Consider the following 23,907-nt stretch of genomic DNA (forward strand, 5'->3'; position numbering starts at 1 on the left):
TGACCCAGCATCCACCACACTCTGGGGTGGTTAATTCCACAGATTCACGACCCTTTGAGATAAGTAATTTCTCCTTATCTCTGTTTTAAATCTGTCATCCCTTATCCTAAAACTATGACCTCTTGTTCTCGATTGTCCTACCAAATAAACCTGTTGGATGTTTGTGAACAGAACTCCCACTCACCTGTTGAAGGGGCAGTGCTCCGAAAGCTAGTGGCTTGTGCTACCAAATAAACCTGTTGGACTTTAACCTGACGTGAGACTTCTTACTGTGTTTACCCCAGTCCAACGCCGGCATCTCCACATCATGGCTACGAGAGGAAACATCTTCTCCATATCTGCTTTGTCATCGTGTGCACCTCAGTCGGATCTCCTCTCATTCTTCTAAACTCCAGGGAGTATAGGCCTAAACTGCCTAATCTCTCTTTGTAAGACAAACCCCTCATCTCTGGAATTATCTGGTGAATCTATTTTATTGCCACTTGCAATCCATGCGTGGGTCACAAGCTCAAATAAGTATTAATACAAAAATATCAGTCTAGGGAAAATCAGAATACCTCTGACTGTCAAAGCATATCTTATTATTTAATTGAAGGTTAGGATTTCAGTGAAGTTCCTAGAACACCTTGGTGCCCTCAGACAACTGAGCCCTCTGTTATTCTGTAATGCTCAATGTGGCTGTAGCATTAAGTCTGTAAACTCTATCTCAACATTGATTTTAATGGGCACAGAGCTTTGATAACTGGCTGTTTAACTTTATCGCTAAGGGTCCCTGTGAGGCAGCATTTATGCCTAAGAAAATTCTGGTGTAGTGCATATAATAGCATAATTTACATTGGCAGGTGGCCCTGATTTTGTAGTAGTAATTATAACTAAATTGTGAAGATTTGTTCTCATTACCCCTCTAAAACTGATGGCAACTTCTGAGGTTTGCATAGATACAATTAAATGTGGAAACCCAAAAGTTGCTGTCAGTGATTTGACGCTTCCCCACAGGGTTCAGTGTTGTGATACTTCATTTGCATTTAAGTAGAAATCACTGAACTGATGAAAACTTTTCTTTTTTATGCTATTAGCCACATTGTAAAAAAAACCCCTTGAAATACTCACAACTTGTTGAATGAGATGCGACTGCATTTTTAAGTTCATAATTGCTGCTGAAAATATTCTCTCTGGTACTGGAAAATTAATTTTACATTTGTAAAATTTCAAATTTCTCATGAATTTTGCATTCTTTAAACTTTTTTTAAATGGTTAAGTTCAGCTTCTATCTTAATCTATGTGAATCCCAGTTTTTTTTGCCATGTGTTAAATTTAAAATGAAGGATAAATGCATTTATTCTTCCTAGTTTGTTGTCCGCGAGACGACTTTAATATGATTGGTTGCTTACCTTTCTTGATATTTATCTTACCTTGGCTTGGTTTCAAATTCAGATGGGGAAAATGTAAATCCACGCCACAGAAATTGCTAGTTCTTTGTTGGCAACTTTCTTCAAGGTCATCAGTGGTGAACACCATTGCTTTGTCACTGTGAAATGCAGGTCATTGCCTGGAATTCCTACACCATAAATGGTGTATACCATAGATGAAATGTTACCATACATAAGGTTTAAGTAAATTCAGGCTGATTATTTTAAATTTATTTATTGCCACCCTTTAACCTTTCAAATTTAAAATAATTTACTTGTTTCTTAAGCCTCCCTGCCCTCTAACCATTTTGGAGGTTGTACAAGCTTTTTTTAAATAAAAAACAGCAATTTCATTTCAAAGAAGCTGGACATGTTGTTTTCCTGATAAATGGATAGCAAGGAATGTAAAATTTGCTATTGTATCCAGATCATCTGATGTACAAAATCAACAAAGCAGAAATAGTGGACTCTGCCAAATAATCGCAGGGATCTGTCAGCCAACTAATCTTGATTTTTGGATTCCTAGCAAAACATATTTAACCAAAGTCTCAAGTTGTTCTGCAAATACTAGAAATTTATCAATGCTTTTCACATTAAGACAAATTCCATGCTGTAGGAGAAACTAGGAGTCCTGAACAGTTTCATGCTTGTCAAAGAGATTTTTACTGGCTTCATTCAGTTCATCCTGTTGAGAGGAAATGTAGACCTTTAAGGCCACTCAGGTGGCCTTATTCCTGCCAGACATAGATATCGAAGTGTAGCTTGGACTGATTCTTTCCTCCACTATAGTGTAGTCCAGAGACCAGCATTTTTTTGATTTTATAATATAGAAAAATACCTGATGGAGAAGATCGTTAGGATGTTGTAAGCTTGTAGATTCTGTGCTTTCTGACAAAGATTAAATAAATGCTGGTGAGATTAATGACAAATGTGGCTTTATGTTCACATAAATATTTGAAATCTGATGAAAATCACCAGAATATAAAGTTATACTTAAAGGGAGTTAAATCCTTGAAAATAGTGCAATTGTCTATATGAAGTTTATAGCACAGCATATGCAAGTTTTACACTAGGTACTTGCATTGAACTGTCTCATGGAAATCTCTCTTCCTTCAGATGCCCCCTCAATATAGTCAACAGGGTATGAGCGGATACTGTCAACAGGGCCAGCAACCTTACTACAATCAACAGCAGCAACAACAGCAGCCTTCGTACATGCAACAGACACAACAGAGATATCAACCCCAACAGGTAAGCATATCTACTTACTAGACTAGGGTTCCACAGATTTCCTGTGGATTGCAGACACACGAAGTAAAAAAAAATTGAATAAATTATTTATTTTGCATTGAGGACTGCCAATATTGATACTTAGAATAAATTTTAGGCCATCTTGACCAATGAGAAATAGTGCTAAAATGTTTATTATGGAAAAGTATCCTATCATTCATCATCATTTATTTTATTCATGTTCCTACTTTTGAAATCTTTTAGAGCAGTTACTTCCCCTGAATCCCAGTTATCTGTAATATTCCGATGGGTGATGATTGCTCTGGTCAGTGCATTCAGTGAGATCATCAAATACATTGAACCACACCAGTCACTTAGAATCATAAAATCCCTACAGTGCAGAAGGTAGCCATTCAGCCCATCGAGTCTGCACCAACCACAATCCCACCCAGGCCCTAATCTGTAACCCCACATATTTACCCTGCTAATCCCCTGACACTAAGGGTAATTTATCATGGCCAATCAACCTAACCCCCACATCTTTGGACTGTGGGAGGAAACCGGAGCACCTGGAGGAAACCCACGCAGACATGGGAAGAATGTGCAAACTCCACACAGACAGTGACCCAAGGCCGGAATTGAACCCAGGTCCCTGGCACTGTGAGGCAGCAGTGCTAGCCACTGTGCCACCATGCCGCCCGCCCCTTGGGCAACTCTTCTCCTGATTTTGTTTGAGTAATTATTTACTAGGATAAAAACGTGGCAATCGACATTTTAGTTTTGGGATTAAACAATTGCAGCTGAAATAGCTACTTTTGAGGTTTAGTCTTCATCAGGCTTAATGAGATTCAAGACTCCTGAAAAACTAAGTGTTAAAGTTGTCATTGGAGTGTTTTCATCATTAGCCACTTGTGATAAGTCGAGGGTTATTTTGCCTTTAAGGGAAAATGGAAGATTTTAGTTTTTGATGCATTTAAAGCTGTTTACAAAATGTATTTCCCAAAATCCTAATTTAAGGTTTACCATTGTTGCAAATGTTTCTATTTTGTATTTGTGACATTCTGATTACCATAACACAACATGCAGACTTTTATATTAGAAACGCCTCCATGATGAGTAAAGTGAAGCCTTTATCCATTTATAGAAAAGATTTGTACTGATCCCAATTGGTCGTAATCAAACCTGTAAGTTCCAAGAGTTAAAATCAAACGGTAGATTTTTATCAGGAAATGCTAATGTCAGCTGGGCTCATTAGGCTGCATTGAACTGCTGTATGAGAGTAATTGGAGATTATGCGTGATACATTTTACCTGTCCATAGGAAGAAAACTAGTTAGCATTTCTTGAAAAGGGTCACACCTTGATTTAAATGCCATTTACCGTGCTTGCATTTGTTACTACTTCTCGTGTTACAGGAGACAATTAGAGGCAACAATGTAGAGCCACTGGAGATGGTACAGAAGAAAGATTCACAAGGGTGATACCAGAACGGAGGTGTTATAATGATCAGGAAAGATTGAACAGGTTGGGGTCTTTTGTCTGGGAAAGGGAAGGCTATGAGGGGTGACCTGAGGCCTTCAAAATTATGGAAGGCTTTGATAGGGTAGATGTAAGGGAAAGTGTGTTCATTTGTGGGGACGACTAAAACTAGAAGCTATAAATATAAGCTCCGATAAATCCAATCGGAAATCCAACAGAAACTTCCTTATACAAAGGGTGGTAAGAATGTGGAAATTGCTAGCAGAGATGATTGAAGCAAATATAATGCATGTAAGAGGAAGCTAGATCAATAAGCACATGAGGGAGAAAGGATAGATTATGCTGATTGGGATAGATGAAGAAAAGTGGGAAGCGTGCTATAGAACATAAATACTGGTACGGACTTGAGTCAAGTGGCCAATTTTTGTGCTCTGCATTCCATGTCCAGCGACCTATCTATCTCTGTCTTAAATATGCTCAATGACCTGGCTTCCACAGCCTTCTTGTGGCATTGAATTCCATAGATTCACCACCCTCTGGCTGAAGAAATTTCGTCTCATGTCGGTTCTGTCATCCCTTTACTCTGAGGCTGTGCCCTCAGATTCCAGTTTCTGCTACTAATGGAAACATCTCCCCACGCCCACTCTTTGGCCTTCCAGTATTCTGTAAGTTTCAATGCGGTCCCCCCCTCATCCTTCTAAACTCCGTCAAGTACAGACCCAGAGTTCTCGAATGCTCCTCATAGTCAAGATTTTCATTCATGGGATCATTCTCGTGAACCTCCTCTGGGTCGCCTTCAAGGCCATCCTTTCTTCGATATGGCGCCCAAAGTTGCTCGCAATATTCCAAATATGGTCTGACCAGATCAGCAATGCATCCCTGCTTTTGTATTCTAGTCCTCTTGAAATGAATGCTAACATTACATCTAGGATGGGACAAGCAGAAACTCTGACCACAATCTTTCACTGTTAGATATGAGAGTGGTGTCAGGAGTCTGAAGGATTGCAAATTTTGCACCCCTGTTTCAATAAAGGGGAAGGGGATAAATCTTGCAGCAGTCAAAAATCAGAGGTGGGAAAACTGCTCGGTCAAAATTAATTTTCAGTTGTAGAAATGAGGCTTAATAAGGGACACAGTAAGAAATCTGTCAACACCAGGTTAAAGTCCAACAGGTTTATTTGGAATCACGTGCTTTCGGAGCGCTGCTCCTTCACCAGGTGAGTGGACTTCTCACTGTGCCCATCCCAGTCCAACACCGGCATCTCCACACCATGTCCAATAAGGGACAGCCAGCACTGATTAGTTAAAAGGAAATCAGGACTGACTAATCTGATTGAGTTGTTTGATGAAGTAACAGAGGTTGATGAAGGTAGTGCATTGATGTGGACTTTGAAAAGTTATTTTCCAACAGTGCCATGTAACAGATGAATTCAGAAAATAGAATTGCATGATGTTAAAGAGATGGTGATAATTTGGGTATTTATTTCACTAATGGATAGGAATTAAAAAGTAGTGGTGAATAGATGTTTTTCTGACTCGAGAAATATATTGTCAGGTACAGCGTAGGTCTGTGTTAGAACCATTGCTTTCTTTGTTACATATAAATGGTTTGGACCTGATTTTGAACCTTGCTGAGGGTGCATGCTTGTCAATATAGTGATTAGTGTATAGGATGATAACAGATTTCAGGAAGACGTAAACAGACTGAGGAAATGGGCAGACACCACAGCAGATGCAATTTAGTGTGGATAAATGCAAAGTGAAGCGTTTTTGGAGCAACAAAATGGAGAAACGGTATAATCTAAATTGTATTATTTTGAGGGAAGAGTGGGGTTGTATGTAGGGGGGAGTGCAAGAACAGGGGGACCTGGAGTTACAAATGCACAAATATTCAAAGGTGTCAGGACAAGTTGATAATGAGGTTGAGAAGGCATATGTGATCCTTTGCTTTGTAAATAAGAAGTTTGAATTCAGAAACAAAAATGTCATGCTAAATTTATTATTACTTATTAGTCACAAGTAGGCTTACATCAACACTGCAATGAAGTTACTGTGAAAATCCCCTAATTGCCACACTCCGGTGCCTGTTCGGGTACACTGAATGAGAATTTAGCACGGCCAATGTACCTAACCTGCACATTTTGGACTATGGGAGGAAACTCACGCTGACACGGGGAGAATGTACAAACTCCATACAGACAGTGACCCAAGCCAGGAATTGAACCCGGGTCCCTGGCGCTATGAGGCAGCAGTGCTAATGACTGTGCCACCATGCTGCCCACATATGCCTTCTCAACCTCATTATCAACTTGTCCTGACACCTTTGAACATTTGTAACTCCAAGTCCCCGTTCTTGCATTCCCCTCCCACCTACAACCCCACTCTTCCCTCAAATAATACAATTTAGATTATACCGTTTCTCCATTTTGATGCTCCAAAAGCGCTTCACTTTGCATTTATCCACACTAAATTGCATCTGCTGTGGTGTCTGCCCATTTCCCCAGTCTGTTTACGTCTTTCTGAAATCTGTTATCATCCTATACGCTAATCACTATATTGACAAGCGTGCACCCTCAGCAAGGTTCAAAATCAGGTCCAAACCATTTATATGTAACAAAGAAAGCAATGGTTCTAACACAGACCTACGCTGTACCCGACAATATATTTTTTGAGTCAGAAAAACATCTATTCACCACTACTTTTTAATTCCTATCCATTAGTGAAATAAAGTCCAAAGATGTGCGGGTTAGGTTGATTGGCCAGGTTAAAAAAAAAAATTGCCCCTTTGAGTCCTGAGATGCGTAGGTTGGAGGGATTAGCGGGTAAATATGTGGGGGTAGGGCCTGGGTGGGATTGTGGTCGGTGCAGACTCGATGGGCCGAATGGCCTCCTTCTGCACTGTAGGGTTTCTATGATTTCTAAATACCCAAATTATCACCATCCCTTCAACATCAGAGGCCTAACCAAGTCATTGGTTAGGCCTCTGCTGAAATATTGGACATGACCGTACCACCTCACCACACCCGGTGATCAGTGTGACGAGCTGGGAAATCCGATTTGCATCCGGCGCAAAACAATTTTCTATTTTCCCAGCCCCTTTTTAATGAAGTGAACTGCTTCACACCGAGAAAGGGTGTGAAGCTTATTTGCATGAATTTGACTGGATTTCAATATCATTAGCGAGTTCAGCATGCATGCTTCCCACTTCTTCGACATGATGTCACACTGGTGCGAATCGCTACTGCTCTATAAAATGTGGCTCAGGCATAGCAGTAGCAAAGGCGAGCTAGAAGGTGAGTACCACTAAGCACCAACCTCCAGGTACAGGGGTGGGTGTTAGGTGCGGGATGGGGTGGGGTGGGGAGCTGGTGTGGGAGGGGGGCCTTGTGTGGGTGCAGGGCATTGGGGGCCTTGTGCCAGTCAGGGTGTCTTCAGATCAGGGGTCACCACTGGCTTGGGGCTCATGTTGCGTGCATTCCCCCTGGCCACTGAGTGATCCCTGAGGGGTTTCATACGAGATAGAGTCCCAACTGCACTAATGTCGCACTGGTTGCCCTGCCACCTGTCTCCTGGACAGGCTCTGTGGTTTATTGCTGACCTTCCATCCCATGCCCCAATCAAGGGAACTCTGCAGATGTTAACACAGCTCCTCACATTGCATGGACTCTGCAGCGCTGCCTTCGATGGGAACCCATCTCATGGTAGTCATGAAGTTGCTTCACCACCGTATGTCTGAACTGCAAACCATTCCTAGAGGCCAATGCACCAGACGTGCAGGTGGGTGCACCCATGCTGATGCTTCAATCGTTCCCACCCTTATGCTATCCATGCCTGCCTTGGCGAGGATATGGCAATGGTCAGCAGCCCACTGAGGTGGCGCATAGCACCGTGGATGGTGTTGGGTTGCAGGAGGGTCCTCGGATGGATAACCTTTTTCACTATATCTCTCTCTCGCTCTTGCTGGGGACAGCTGGGATCTCCTGTGTGGAAAGTCCCCGCATGGGCTCCAGCACTCCATCCTTCCTCGGTGTGCTCGTTGGCTCCTGGGTCACTCCATGGGATGGCAAGACAACTGGAGTGAGGTCCAGAGATCTTGGTGTCACTTGACTCTGCCAGTCCTGGAGGCCCAACACCATGGTGTGTGAGCCTGCAGTGATGGTGCTTGTAGTCTGGACCAAACTCTGGATCCCCTCAGGGAGGGAGAAGAGGTGGCCCAGAGTGATTGATTGGCAGGTCTATTCTGTCATTACCTACGAGTTAAGACTAGGATATTTCTGTCCAACATGTTAATTATTAAGGTAAATGAGTCAGAACTGTGTGAAATCTCCGACTCTAATTGTAGAATCCGTACAGTGCAAAAAGTGGCCACTCGGCCCATCGGATCCCTATTGCTGCAGCCCTGTGCATTTCCCATGGCTAATCCTCCTAATCTATACATCTTTGAACACTAGCAGCAATTTAGCATGGTCAATCCACCTAACTTGGACTGTGGGAGGAAACCGGAGCACCCGGAGGAAACCCACGCAGACACAGGGAGAACATGCAAACTTTTGATCCTGAATGTTTTTAATTGATGGAATTATGGCATTTGGAGAAGTTTGTGACATTGATCATTTGAAAAGGGAAGCATTACATTTGTATTGAACCTTTTGTAACCTCGAGACCTGTCAAAACACTTTTGCAACCTTGAAATACTTTTGAATTCTAGCCGCTGTTGTAATGCAGGAAAAGTGACAGCTAGTTTACACACAGCAAGTTTCCACATGTGTGGGGAAGTATATCAGTCAGGCTTTTGACAATGTCCCGCATGAGAGACTAGTTAAGAAGGTAAGAATCCATGGCATCCAGGGCAATTTAGCTTGGTGGCAGGAGGCAGAAAGTGAGGGTCAAAGGTTGTTTTTGTGACTGGAAGCCTGTGTCCAGTGGTGTACCTCAAGGATGGGTGCTGGGTCCCTATCTGTTAGTAGTGTACGTTAATGATTTAGATGTGGAAATAGGAGGTATGATCAGTAAGTTCGCAAATGATCTGAAAATTGGTGATGTGGTAAATAGCAAGGAGGAAAGCCTTAGATTACAGGACGATATAGATGCACTGGTCAGATGGGCAGTACAGTGACAAATGGAATTTAACCCTGAAAAGTGTGCAGTGATGCATTTTGGGAGGACTAACAAGGCATGGGAATACACAATACGCTAGGAAGTACAGAGGACCAGAGGGACCTTGGGTGCAAGTCCATAGATCCCTGAAGGCAGCAGGACGGTAGATAAGGAGGTTAAAAAGCCTTATGGGATACTTGCCTTTATTAGCTGAGGCATAGAATATAAAAGCAGGGCAATTATGATGGAGCTGTGTAAAACAAGCATTAGGCCACAGTTAGAGTAGTGTGCAGTTCTGGTTTCCACATTATAGGAAAGATGTGACTGCACGAGAGGATGCAGAGGAGCTTAACCGGCTATAAAGATATATATGTAAAGAAAGGGGTTGTTTTCCTTAGAGCAGAAAAGGTTGATGGGGAACGTGATTGGGCGGCACGGTGGCACAGTGGTTAGCACTGCTGCCTCTCAGCGCCAGGGACCCAGGTTCGATTCCCGGCTTGGGCCACTGTCTGTGTGGAGTTTGCACGTTCTCGCCATGTCTCCGTGGGTTTCCTCCGGGTGCTCCGGTTTCCTCCCACAGTCCAAAGAGGGGCAGGTTAGGTGGATTGACCATGCTAAATTGACCCTAGTTTCGGGGGGAATAGCGGGATAAATATGTGGGGTTAGGGGCTAGATGGGGTGGTGTCGGTGCAGCCTTAATGAGCTGAATGGTTTCCTTCTGTTCTGTAGGGATTCAATGATTCTATGATCAAGGTGTAGCAAATTATGAGGGTCATAGATAGGGTACGGAGAAAGGAGCTTTTCTCTTTAATAGAGGGGCCAATACTAGGGGCATAGATTTAAAGTAAGGAACTGGAGATTGAGAGGGGTTTTTCACACAGGAATCTGGAACTCATTGCCTGAAGAGGTGGTAGAGGCAGGAACCTCACAACATTTAAAAAGCATTTAGATGAGCACTTAGAAAGCCGTAGTATACAAGGCTATGGACCAAATGCTGGAAAATGGGGTTAAAATAGATACGAGCTTGATGGCAGATGCAGACATGATGGGCTGAAGGACCTCTTTTTGTGATGTAAAACTCTGAGTAAGCAAAGAAGCTAAATCTATCAAGTAAATTGATTTCAGAGAGAGACATGGTAGCATAGTGGTTTTGTTACTGAACTAGTAATTCAGAAGCCCAGTGATCCAGAGATGCAAGCTGAAATCCCACCTTGACAGCTGGGGAATTTGAATTCAGTTCATTAAATAAATCCTGAATAAAAACCTAGTTTCAGTCATGGTGAAACCACTTGTTGTAAAATCCCATCTGGCTCATTGATCTCCTCTAGGGAAGGAAATCTGTCCTCATCTGATTTGGCCTTTGTGTGATTTCCAACCCACAGCAATGTGGTTTATTCTTAACTGCCCTCTGAAATGAGCAAGCTAGTTAGTTGTACTCAATGGCCAAGACAAAGTATAATAAGCACCAAATGGACTGCACAGTTTCAAGAAAGTGGCTCACCACATCTCCTCGAAGGCATTTGGAGATGGTCAATAAATGCAAATTTTGCCAGTGATGTCCATGAATGAATTAAAAAGAGAATGACACGCATGAACGCACATGCAGGATAGGTTGAACCATGGCTGCTCTCAATTAGAGTGAGGAGAATATAGATCATCAGCAGAAAGGGCATGCTGTTGAGGGAAGTGCAGGCATCCAGCAGGAAAAGGAGTTACCTTGGAGTCAAGCTTGAAGGAGGTGACACTCACCTAATGGGATATACAGACAGAGGCTCAGCTTCTTTGATCCATCAGGAGCACAATGCTTGTGAAGGCTGAAGTTATCGTGGCTGTAAAAATATCAGTGCCCTCAATTTCTTTGCCTCTGACTACTTCTATACTTCGTGGTGGGTGCTTGCAGTCGGTGCACATAAATGTCCAAGACAGGCGATGGCATGTACGTAAGCTTAGCCTGTCGTGACAGTATTCAGAATGAACCAAGCTTTGGAATTCACCCTCTGGATGTCTTTCCAGGGATGCAGGTGACAATGATTGAACACACTTGGCAATCCACATACTCCTGACCAACCAGAAGCATTCATCAAGCAGGAGGGATTTAATTCCATCAGAATGCAACTGGTGTGCATCCACAAAAAAGGTTTATGCAGGTCTGGACTAGATACCATGTGAGTTGTCATGATCCATTCACACTGCCAGTCTCAACGGCCAAAACATGTTCAGACCTGCAACAGCTTTAAAGGATGGCTGCTAGACAATAAAAGATGACATCTCTGAGGAAACCCCTCAATGAGCACCAGGAACTATACAGCTCAAGCCATATGATAACCAAGTATATCATCAAGCGAACCATTGGCAGATTGAAGTTATGTTCAAGTTGCCTGTGCAGATCTCGGAGTTGTCCTTTCAGTAATTACCAGTGAAGCTCTTGTGGATAATCGTGGTCTGCTGTGAACTTCATGGCACATCAGCAAGAATTGCAGGTGCAGAATGCTCAGCATTCCTCATCTAATGAGAATTCTACTGGTGTAGAGGAAGGTACAAAATGCAAAACCAACTAATCTTGTTGCAGCTTGAGATGCCAAAGATGTCCTGATAGCTCAGAGGTCAAAGCTTCTGTTAGATACAATGTCACAATGACAACATACCCATCTCTCAACGTCGGCAGTCTCTTAGCATCTAATTGGTTCAGCAATTGTTATGGTTGATTCATCTTCCTACACTCAGCACTAAAGAAATAAGCAAAAACTAGGTGCTCATCATTCGGTAATGGGCCATGGGTGTGAATTTTATCATCCTGTTAGGGACCATTAATATTTAAGGAGAAATCAGAATATCCAGCAATCAACCACCAACAGCACTAAGCCACAAGATTTCACGGTTTTAACCAAAAACAAGCTTTATTCTATATAAGAATTCAACAAAGCAACGAATATTAACTTAACACAGTTTCTAATTACTTTTACTTCCCCTGAGAATTCCTTTTATACAGTACAACTACCTAAGAAGATTAATCGCATCTTCAAAGACCAATCCATAAGGTATGCAGGGCCCTTTACAAAATTCACTTTAATTCTCCTCCGTGTTCTAGCTATTCTCCAAGGTAATACTTTATGGGAATCCTTCCGTTAACTTTTTGTAAGTGATCCTCACCACTGTGGATGCTTCAGCCCCTTGTTCAGGTTGTTGACAGATTCCCAACTACCTTCTCATCGCTTTCTGTCAGAAGGCTCTCTGAGGACTGCTGTAGTTTTCGTCTTCTAGCTACAAACTAGTCAAATCTTCCAGCTGCTTTTTTCTTCACAAGGTCCAAACTGAGCCTGAGCACCACCTGCATTTCACACAGTGAAGAATAAAGTTAGTATTTTCTCTGTTTAAACTGCATGTTAAACTGACTAGCAATCATTTCCCGTTGGTGTTCTCAATCTAATGAAATGTAGTCTTCACCAAAACAAAGCTACAACTGCCTGATTACTGAACAAATATGTAAAGATGACTTAAACAAAAGAACTTTCTACCCCCACAGCCCATGTCTATGACAGTGTTCTTTGCTTTAGGATGTTCTCAAACAGATATGTCAACTAATAATTTTGCCTTCCAACCAACTCTTCAGTTACTGTCTTTTGGATAAGATCTTAAACCTTGCTTACTTAGGTGGATGTAAAAAAAAAACCATGGTAGTAGTTAAAAATTATTCCTGGTGTCTTGGTCAATATTTATCTCTCAATCAACATCACAACTGATTTTCTGGTCATTGTTGCATTGCACATAGAAAACTCCCACAAAAAAATAAATTGGCTGCTGTGTTTCCTACATTACAATAGTGACTGCACTGAGAATCAGGGGAGATGAATGAGGTTGTATCATATTGAGGGTTGTGGTGGATAGAGGATGGTAGAGGTGAAAATGAGAGGGGTTTATTTAAATGAAACAACAGGTGTTGATGAAAATGATGTGAGGAGAACTAAGGTTGGAGTATAATTTGATCAGACAAAGTGTCAGAGCACTGCAGGATGTAGGTGGCTGTCTAACTTTTCCTGATCTGATCTGGTCATTGAAGTATTTGTGTCACTGGATCCATTGCCTTCATGGCAACGGTCCTGTTTGCTCACCTCCTGTGTCACTTCAAACCACACCTTTTCGGTGGCAGCAGGTTCCTTTTCTCATTGTTGAGAAACAGATCCTCCTTCCGGACATATTAGTGTTCTCCTTCTAATCAACTATCTTCCAAGTTTCAAAATTACTACTCTGTTTTGTCTGTGACCCTGGGCCAGTTATTAAACAGGTCAAGTGAAATCAAGTCATGCAGGTCCACATTGCAGTTGCTTGCATGTAATAGAGATGTGAAACCTGAAAGGAAATAAAATGGTTACTGGCATCCTTGTTCAAATCTGATATTTTTAACCATTCCATAATGTTTCCAATCCCTTTGAAAGTTTGTAATCACACTTTGGATTGATGCATGTTAGAAATTGTCGATTTTACAAATAGTGACTGTTGTAGATCTGGTCAAAATGTGCACTCCAGCAACCAAGATTTTGAAGACTTTATTCCTTGCAAGTTTGACAAAACCTTGAAAGTATGTTGCTGCAATCCTACTGCTGTGATGTGTGTGGGAGTCTTTTTTTTTAAAGCTGTATTTTGCGGTTTTATAAGAGGTTAATTAAAACAATTTAACAACTGATGCGAGATGTTGTTCTCGTATGAAATTCAATCACTTCAGAAATTCAATTTACCTCGTCAAAGTTGGAGCAAGAACATGGATGAGGCCAATTAGAGCACATTATTATTATCTTGTATTGGTTATTAGCCAAATAAATTATACTACTCGGCTGCAGGTAATGGAAATGGAAACTCTGGGAGACAGAATGATAGGAAATGTAAGGTAACGGCTTTGGCTAGTAAAGGACATGTGAGGCGGAAAACAGTTTCTCTAAATATGTAAAGCATTTAGAAAATCTGTTAATTATTGTGAAAGGCTCATGACTTGCAAAATGCCACAAAGAATAGCATCATAAAATTTCCATCATTATGGAGAATAAGTACAGATGTAGTGAGCTCCATATTCTCTCGTGTTGTCTTGGGAATTCTATGATGATGCATTTTGCACCATTGACATCACAATGTCCCTCTCAATCTTTCGTCAATGTAATTTCATTGGTGGTAGTTGTCTAGTGTATGACAAGAGGCTACAAGTGATGGACCTGAGCATCCATCTCATTGATTTTGCATATAATTGAGAACTCGCCATTATACATACATACATTATGTTCATAGCTAGCACAGGCAAGATGCGTCACAAGGCTTCTTTCCGCATTGTAATTTTTGTATATATCTCTATTTGAATGGACATTTTTGCCTGTTGCGCCTGTACAAATACTGACCCTGCAATGTGCTGACCATTCTAATGCTGCTTTTGTTCCCTGACTTCATGTCTTTCATTTTTTTTTCTTCTTAAATGATCTATCTCTTGGACCTGTTCATTACTTTGGTTCTCAATAAGACTAATATTAACCTTTATCTAAAAAGAATGGGCTTCAGTTATAATGAGCCTTTTTCTGGACCTATGAGGAGGATTATGTTCAGTTATGTGCAAAGCTCCTCAGACAGGAAAGCGATAGGTTTCGACAGGCAAATTCACCAGAATTACTATATGTACTTGTGTAAAAGGCATTCTCATGTAAAAGTTGACCTAACTTTTGGCCTAAAGAAAAGTAAGTTTTCATATATCTCATAAAAGTTAACCCTAGTTTTTTAGGGATCCAACCATGTTGTGATTATTATTTACTTATGAGTAATTACTACAGTTCATTAACTTGAAGCCTGAGCGGGATCCCTTAGATCTCTCAGCTAACCAACAAGATTAATGTGTACCCCATGACTAATCAAGATGCCTTTCAGGAGGAAGAACAAGTGTGCAGCTCAATTTAAAAGAGAAAAAGGTGGCAGGATTTGTTAACAAGCACCAGCAAAATGGTCATGTTATTGCTCACAGCGCCATCTGACTGTTCACCCTCAAGAGAAGAGATGAAAGATGAATTCCAGGACTGCGTGGTGCGCAAGTATAATACTCTGCATCAGAAAGTAAAAAATTCACAGCGTTTGTCACCTGCTCTTGACGAATTGTCAAATTTACTATTTTTTTATTGAATGGTAGAGCAGGTTCAAGGGACTGAATGGCCGCCTTCTGCTCCTAACTCTATGTTCCTATATATTACTATTTTGTCATCTTGTATCAAGAGAACTATTTTTTTATTGAAGATTTTTTATTGCAGATTTGTAGTGCACCAGTCCACCAGTGTGACCTTGAACTTCTGGCTGCCTGCCATTTTAATTTGCTGCCCCACTCCCGTGCTGACCTCTACCTCCTACACTGTTCATTGTTTGATGTAGGCTGCAGCAGCATCTCATCTTTCCAGGATGCATTTCCAGCCTTCTGGATTCAACGTTGAGTTCAACAGTTTCAGATAATAACTCCTGCTTCCATTTCTCTGGACAGCAGTCTTTGGTTTGATTTGATTTATTGTTGTCACGTGTATTGGGATATAGTGAAAAGTATTGTTTCTTGCATGCTATACAGACAAAACATACCGTTTATAGAGTACATAGGGGAGAAGGAAAGGAGAGGGTGCAGGATATACGAAGAGATTTAAAAAGAGCATTATTAGAGAGAAAAGAGTTGGAGTTCAGTTTTAAGAGCATAGAACGAGAGTAAAAGATAGAATTAGAGGCTATGCTGGGGACAGCTCGCAAGAGGTTGCCTCACTCCGGAGCCATCTCGAAGTCATTGATTCTGCAGTTCGGATTTATAGATATTTTTTCTTTCTTTGCTTGCCTCCTTGCCATCTTGTTTGGCTTGCAATATTGTCCTTTTTGTCATTCAATTTCCTTGGATTGATTGGAGGTGGCACAGTGGTTAGTGCTGCTGCCTCACAGCGCCAGGGACCCAAATTCGATTCCCAGCTTGGGTCACTGTGTGGAATTTACACATTCTCCCTGTGTTTGCGTGGGTTTCCTCCGGGTGCTCTGGTTTCCTTCCACAGTCCAAAAATGTGCGGGTTAGGTGGATTGGCCATGTTAAATTGCCCCTCTGTGTCAGGGGGACTAGCTAGGGTAAATCCAGGGAATTATGGGGATAGAGCTTGGGTGGGGATTATGGTCGGTGCGGACTCGATGGGCCGAATGGCCTCCTTCTGCACTGTAGGATTCTATGAATGGTAGAGCAGGTTCAGAGGTCTGAATAACCTACTTCTGTTCCTAATATATGTTCCTGTATGTTACCATTTTGTCATCTTACATAAGAGAAGAATGCCTCCATTGGAAATATGGATAAAACAGCAATGAACATTGACATGCCAGCAAACAAGACCATTAGTAAGATTGCTGGAAAAATCATGATTATAATAACGACTGGCCACGGGAAAACATAGTTCACACAGTATGGAAGATGGCACATGATGTTGGCGAGAACAGCTGGATGGTTGAAGACTTTGTAAGAAATGAAACAAAAATATGGGACTTGACACCAGGATGACGACACAAAAAAGTTTGTTTATCTGGGTCATGTTCACATCCCACCTTGTCAATTATGTGTGAGGTGAGATTGACTAACGCCAACGTGGCAGTTGTTCCCAGCAGTCTTATGAGTGTTGTTCAGCCCTTGAGAGATTTATTTACACGTGCATCCAAGGACAGTTTGGAAGATGGGCGTCACTGGCTGGCCAGCATTGCTTGCCCATTCCTCGTTGGCCTTGAGAGCAGTGGAGAGTCAACCACATTGCTGTGGCTCTGAGTCCCATGTAGGCCAGACCAGGTAAGGACAGCAGATTTCCTTCCCTAAAGAACATTCGCCAACCAGCTGCGTTTTTCCAACGATTGACAATGGTTTCATGGTCATCAGTAGATTCTTAATTCCAGACATGTTTTATTGAATTTAAATTCAACTCAATAATCAACTACCTCAATAATCTGCATGGATGTTCCACGTCCTTAAATCTGGAAGCAATTCAAAGTTATTCTGCTTGTTTAATGATAAATATGAACCTATGACCCACTTAAAATATTGAAAGAATTTGCAGCATTTCCCCCGACATTTTGTAATTTTGAATTTTCTAAAATGCCGTAAATTGTTTAGCGCTTCAGAGCTCTAATCTCTTATTCCCGTGTAATTCAAATAAATATTCTAGCCTTTCCAGGTCTAGAAAAGCTCCAGTGTCTTACGTAATATAGTGTGAATTACTGTATAAAGCAAGTTAAGGCAGCATTCAGAATGCATATTTTCGCCATGCTGTGTTAACTCAACGTTATTGCAATTATGCTGCTTTTTAAACAAAAAATTTCTCCAAGCTTTAAAAATTACAGAGTCAATGCTCAGAGTGGACCGGGCAAACCCAATCCAACTCCTTGCTTGCTCCAAAACCAAATTCAAATTAAATCCAATTAATAGTCCGTCCCACAAGAGAGAAAAGCAAGGTCCATACTATCAAGATAAAGTATTGCACCCCATCTTGAGCTTGGTCTGATGCTTGATCTTAGCCAAAAGTCCGATGAAGCTCTTCTTGTTGCCTTTCCCTGCATGGTTGATGCTCTGTACTACAAAGCTGAAAAAATAAATGTTTTTATTAAAAGCTTCCATCTCACTGAGGATGTTTCAGGCCAATCCACATCCAACAACCTGCTCTGAAAAGTATGCTCATATTTTGACAGCTATGACAATCCACAACAGTCTCAATAATCAATTACATTCTAAATAAAACAATGCACAATATACTTTTTTTAAAAATTGCTCAATGTTACCGATCATTTAAGAAGTTCCTAGGTCTGGGTCTGCATTTTCACCAAAAATTCATTCTTCTTTGGGTTATTCCTTTAGTTTGTTGAAATCCATCCATTAGTTTTTGAGATATATTGTTGAAAGACAAACAGACTAAGCGGGGTGAAAACATTGCTTCCAGTAACTTCCAGTGACAGAGGACAGAATGTATTTTGGTCTTGGTGATTGAAGCTGCATGCTATGAGCATATGAGCTTCTGTCTTGTTTGCATTGCATAATTCTTGCCTTATGCTCCACCTCCTTGACCTCTCCACAGCCTCACCTTTGCCCTCGTCCTTATTTCTCCTTGTGGCCCTCACCTATCCCCCTAGGCTCTCTCAAAGCATAATTGATTTTGCCCCCTCCCTGGTTATTCTTCTCCCCGTCTCTGTCTCTTTTTTTCTGTCTCCCAGTCTCATCTTTACACACACAGGGTGGAATTTTACAGGCACGTCCGCCCAAGGTTCGTACAAGCCCGCCCAAGGCCAACGGAGAATGCCGTTTTCCGAGCCTCGCCCGCCCCCGGAATTGGGGCGGGCGTGCTGGTAATATTCCAGCCATTGTGTTGTATTTCTCTGTCCTTGAACCCACTTGTGTTTCCTCTAATACGGCCCAGCTGTTAACTCAGCATTGACCACATTTCCTCATGGGATCTTTTGGATTTGTTTTGCTCTTTGCGCCTGAGCATTCAGGGAGCTGGCTAATTTTAGGTGCTTTCTTATTTTAGAAAAAAATTGCAATGAAAAACATAAAAATTGGCTGTTTGTTTCACTACCTCAATAATAGTGAACAAGTTATGAAGGGCTAATGTCAAATGGAATAAAGAAAACAGAATGCTGGAAAAAATTTGGCAGGTCTGGCAGCATCCGTAGGGAGAGAAAACAGAGATAATGTTTCGAGTCTGTTTGACTCACCAGAATTAAAGAGAGGGGAAATGTTTAGGATATTTAGGGGGGACGAAGTAGAAAGGGTCAAGTGCTTCAAGTTTTTAGGTGTCCAGACATGCCGACACTATAGTTAAGAATGCCCACCAATGCCTCTACTTTCTCAGAAGACTAAGGAAATTTGGCATGTCAGCTACGACTCTCAACTTTTACAGATGCATGATAGAAAGCATTTTTTCTGGTTTTATCACAACTTGGTATCGCTCCTGCTCTGCCCAAGGCTGCAAGGAACTACAAAAGGTTGTGAATGTAGCCCAAACCATCACGCAAACCAGCCTCCCATCCATTGACTCTGTTTACACTTCCCGTGCCTCGGCAAAGCAGCCAGCATAATTAAGGACCCCCACGCACCCCGGACATTCTCTCTTCCGTCGGGAAAAAGATACAAAAGTCTGAGGTCACGTACCAACCAACTCAAGACAGCTTCTTCCCTGCAGCCATCAGACTTTTGAATGGACTTGCCTTGCATTAAGTTGATCTTTCTCTACACCCTAGCTATGACTGTAAAACTACATTCTGCACTCTCTCATTTCCTTCTCTATGAACGGTATGCTTTCTGTATAACGCATAAGAAACAATACTTTTCACTGTATACTAATACATGTGACAATAATAAATCAAATCAAATATTATGCTATAGCTGGGAGGGATTGCAATAAAAATGTATCAAGCTTAAGACGAGACAGATAGCTCTGTGGATGGAGGTGTTATGATGTGAGCCGGGGATGGAGAGTTCGCATTGAGCCAAAAAAAAATGGTATATTGAAATAAAAGGATTAAGTTGGAGGAGAAAGGTCACAGTCTAAAGTTGTTGAACTCAACGTGGAGTCCTGAGGGCTGTAACATGCCTAATTGGAAGATGAGGTGCTGGTCTTCCAGTTTGTGTTGGGCTTCATTGGAGCACTGAGCAGGCCAAGGACAGACATAGGCATGAGAGCAAGGTGCTGAGTTAAAATGGAAAGCAACAGGAAGGTTGGAATCATGCTTATGGACTGAGTGAAAGTGTTCCGCAAAGCGGTCACCCAGTCTACATTTTAAATGGATAGTTCTTATGTTTGTTTAAACGTTTTAATTAGTTGTAGACCAAAATTGATTATTCAAGTTGTGTCAAAAATGCTTGTTCCTTGTACCACCAAAAGTACGTGGGAAATCTTCCATGGAAGATAATCAAGCAACTTTACAAATGGTACTGCGAGCAAGTAGAATTATCGAAGATATCGAGAAAAGTGAGTGTGTATTTTGAATCATGAAATAGGGAAGTTTTCAGTCGCACCTGTCCATAGTATGTAGAGAGTTTTTTGAAAAAAAGTGAGGAAGGAACTTCTGCATGTTCATGAAAAAAAAAAGCAAAATTTTGGAGGCCAAATCACTGAATGTATAGAAGAAAGAGAGAAGTTTTTATTTAAGATTTCAATGACATCAAGAGATACGAGGAGAAAGCAGGAATATGACATTGAGGTAGAGGATTAACCGTGATCATATTGCATGGCGGAATGGCCTACTTCAGCTCCTAGTATCTGTGCTTCTATGAGTCATTTACTGCTACTGTTACTTGTGATTTTTGTTTGAGAAGTTCAGCTATGGTCTAGATGGGATTATTGATGAGATCTTGCTGAAATAAAAATGCTAACATAGTCCATTATAAAGAATGTAGAACATAGAACATAGAACAGTACAGCACAGAACAGGCCCTTCGGCCCACAATGTTGTGCTGAGCTTTATCTGAAACCAAGATCAAGCTATCCCACTCCCTATCATCCTGGTGTGCTCCATGTGCCTATCCAATAACCGCTTAAATGTTCCTAAAGTGTCTGACTCCACTATCACTGCAGGCAGTCCATTCCACACCTCAACCACTCTCTGCGTAAAGAACCTACCTCTGATATCCTTCCTATATCTCCCACCATGAACCCTATAGTTATGCCCCCTTGTAATAGCTCCATCCACCCGAGGAAATAGTCTTTGAACGTTCACTCTATCTATCCCCTTCATCATTTTATAAACCTCTATTAAGTCTCCCCTCAGCCTCCTCCGCTCCAGAGAGAACAGCCCTAGCTCCCTCAACCTTTCCTCATAAGACCTACCCTCCAAACCAGGCAGCATCCTGGTAAATCTCCTCTGCACTCTTTCCAGCGCTTCCACATCCTTCTTATAGTGAGGTGACCAGAACTGCACACAATATTCCAAATGTGGTCTCACCAAGGTCCTGTACAGTTGCAGCATAACCCCACGGCTCTTAAACTCCAACCCCCTGTTAATAAAAGCTAACACACTATAGGCCTCCTTCACAGCTCTATCCACTTGAGTGGCAACCTTTAGAGATCTGTGGATATGAACCCCAAGATCTCTCTGTTCCTCCACAGTCTTCAGAACCCTACCTTTGACCCTGTAATCCACATTTAAATTAGTCCTACCAAAATGAATCACCTCACATTTATCAGGGTTAAACTCCATTTGCCATTTTTCAGCCCAGCTTTGCATCCTATCTATGTCTCTTTGCAGTCTACAACAGCCCTCCACCTCATCCACTACTCCACCAATCTTGGTGTCATCAGCAAATTTACTGATCTACCCTTCAGCCTCCTCCTCTAAGTCATTAATAAAAATCACAAAGAGCAGAGGACCAAGCACTGATCCCTGCGGCACTCCGCTAGCAACCTGCCTCCAATCCGAAAATTTTCCATCCACCACCACCCTCTGTCTTCGATCAGACAGCCAGTTACCTATCCAATCGGCCAACTTTCCCTCTATCCCACACCTCCTCACTTTCATCATAAGCCGACCATGGGGGATCTTATCAAACGCCTTACTAAAATCCATGTATATGACATCAACTGCCCTACCTTCATCAACACACTTAGTTACCTCCTCAAAAAATTCTATCAAATTTGTGAGGCACGACTTGCCCTTCACGAATCCGTGCTGACTATCCCGGATTAATCCGCATCTTTCTAAATAGTCGAAAATCCCATCTCTAAGGACCTTTTCCATCAATTTACCAACCACCGAAGTAAGACTAACCGGTCTATAATTACCAGGGTCATTTCTATTCCCTTTCTTAAACAGAGGAACAACATTCGCCACTCTCCAGTCCTCTGGCACCATCCCCGTGGACAGCGAGGACCCAAAGATCAAAGCCAAAGGCTCTGCAATCTCATCCCTTGCCTCCCAAAGAATCCTAGGATACATTTCATCAGGCCCAGGGGACTTATCGACCTTCAGTTTATTCAAAACTGCCAGTACATCCTCCCTCCGAACATCTATTTCCTCCAGCCTATTAGCCTGTAACACCTTCTCTTCCTCAAAAACATGGCCCCTCTCCTTGGTGAACACTGAAGAAAAGTATTCATTCATCACCTCGCCTATCTCTACTGACTCCATACACAAGTTCCCACTACTGTCCTTGACCGGCCCTAACCTCACCCTGGTCATTCTTTTATTCCTCACGTAAGAGTAAAAAGCCTTTGGGTTTTCCTTGATCCGACCCGCCAAGGACTTCCCGTGTCTCCTCCTAGCTCTCCTAAGCCCCTTTTGTAATAAGAAAGCATTTACTATAATCAAGCAGAGTCAGCATGGCTTCATGAAGGGGAAATCATGCCTGGCAAATTTATTAGAATTCTTTGAGGTGGTGATGAGCGTGATAGATAAAAGGGAACCAGTAGATATAGTATACTCAGATTTCCAAAAGTTTTGGGTGTCGCACAAAAGGCTACTTATTAAGCTAACTAATAGAAGATAGAGAGTTGGCATAGGAGGGGCATTTTCAGGATGGCAACCTGTAACTACTGGAGTGCCACAGGGGTCAGTGCTGGGGCCACAATTATTTACAATATATATTAATGACCTGGACGAGGGAAGTGAATATACAATTGCCAAGTTTGCAGATGAAATATAAAAACTGGTGGGAAGGCAAGTGGTGAGGATTGGCGCAAATAGTACAGAGGGATATAGACAAGTTATTGAGTGGGCAAAGACTTGGCAGATGGAATATAATGTAGGGAAATGTGAAGTTATGCACTTTGGTAGGAAGAATAAAGGAGCTGAATATAATTTAAATGGAGAAAGACTGCAGAAAGCGGCAACACAGAGGATTTGGGGGTCCTTGAGCATAAATCACAAAAGGCTAGCATGCAAGTTCGGCAGGTAATAGAGAAGGCAAATGGAATGTTGGCCTTTATTTTGAAGGGAATGGAGTATAAAAATAGGAAAGTCTTGCTAAAACTATACAAGGCACCAGTTAGACCATATCTAAAATACTGTGAACAGTTTTTGTCCCCTTATCTAAGGAAAGATATTCTGCGATTGGAGTCAGTCCAGGGAAGATTGACTAGGTTGATCCCAGGTATGGAGGGTTTTTCTTATGAGGAGAGGTTTAGGTTCAGCCTGCACTCATTGGAGTTTAGATGAATGAGATACCTTATATGGATACATGCAGGATTCTCAGCGGCTTGAAGGGATTCTTTCCCCTTGTGTGAAAGTCTAGGACCAGCGGGTATAATCTGAATAAACTCATTTAAGACAGAGATGAGGAGGAACTTCTTCTCTCAGAGGGTTTTGAATCTGTGGAATTCTTCACCGCAGAGGGCTGTGGAGGCTGGGTCATTGAGTATGTTCAAGTCTGAGATGGACCGAATTTTGATTAGTAAGGGAATAAAAGGGTTAAGGGATGTGGCGGTATAGTGGAGCTGAGGGTAATCATAATGGATTAGTCATGATCTCATTGAATGGCAGAGCAGGCTTGATGGGCTGAATGGCTTATTTCTGCTCCTATGCCTTATAGAATCTGAAATTGCTATTAATAGTTTCATTATTAATTACAACCTTTTTGTATGCTGCAACCTAACATTATATTTGTTCTCCTAAAATCATTTCAACTTTTTTGAGTGTTTTAATCAGAGCTGATCCAACATTTTGGTGAACATTTTTCACAATGGTGGGAA

At 41.7% G+C, this 23,907-nt stretch overlaps 1 protein-coding gene across 4 annotated transcripts in view; it reads left to right on the top strand.

The window, feature by feature from the left end:
* The window catches only part of LOC144504532 (AT-rich interactive domain-containing protein 1B-like), a 602,681-nt gene that overhangs the window by 171,096 nt on the left and 407,678 nt on the right, over positions 1–23,907 (top strand). For all 4 annotated transcript variants that reach the window (XM_078229967.1, XM_078229969.1, XM_078229968.1 and 1 more), the window contains exon 3: positions 2,526–2,660. In XM_078229967.1, the coding sequence (XP_078086093.1) occupies positions 2,526–2,660 (135 nt within the window). The remainder of the gene's footprint in view (positions 1–2,525; positions 2,661–23,907) is intronic.

Source organism: Mustelus asterias, chromosome 15 (genome assembly GCF_964213995.1).
Source record: "Mustelus asterias chromosome 15, sMusAst1.hap1.1, whole genome shotgun sequence".
NCBI classification, from domain to species: domain Eukaryota; kingdom Metazoa; phylum Chordata; class Chondrichthyes; order Carcharhiniformes; family Triakidae; genus Mustelus; species Mustelus asterias.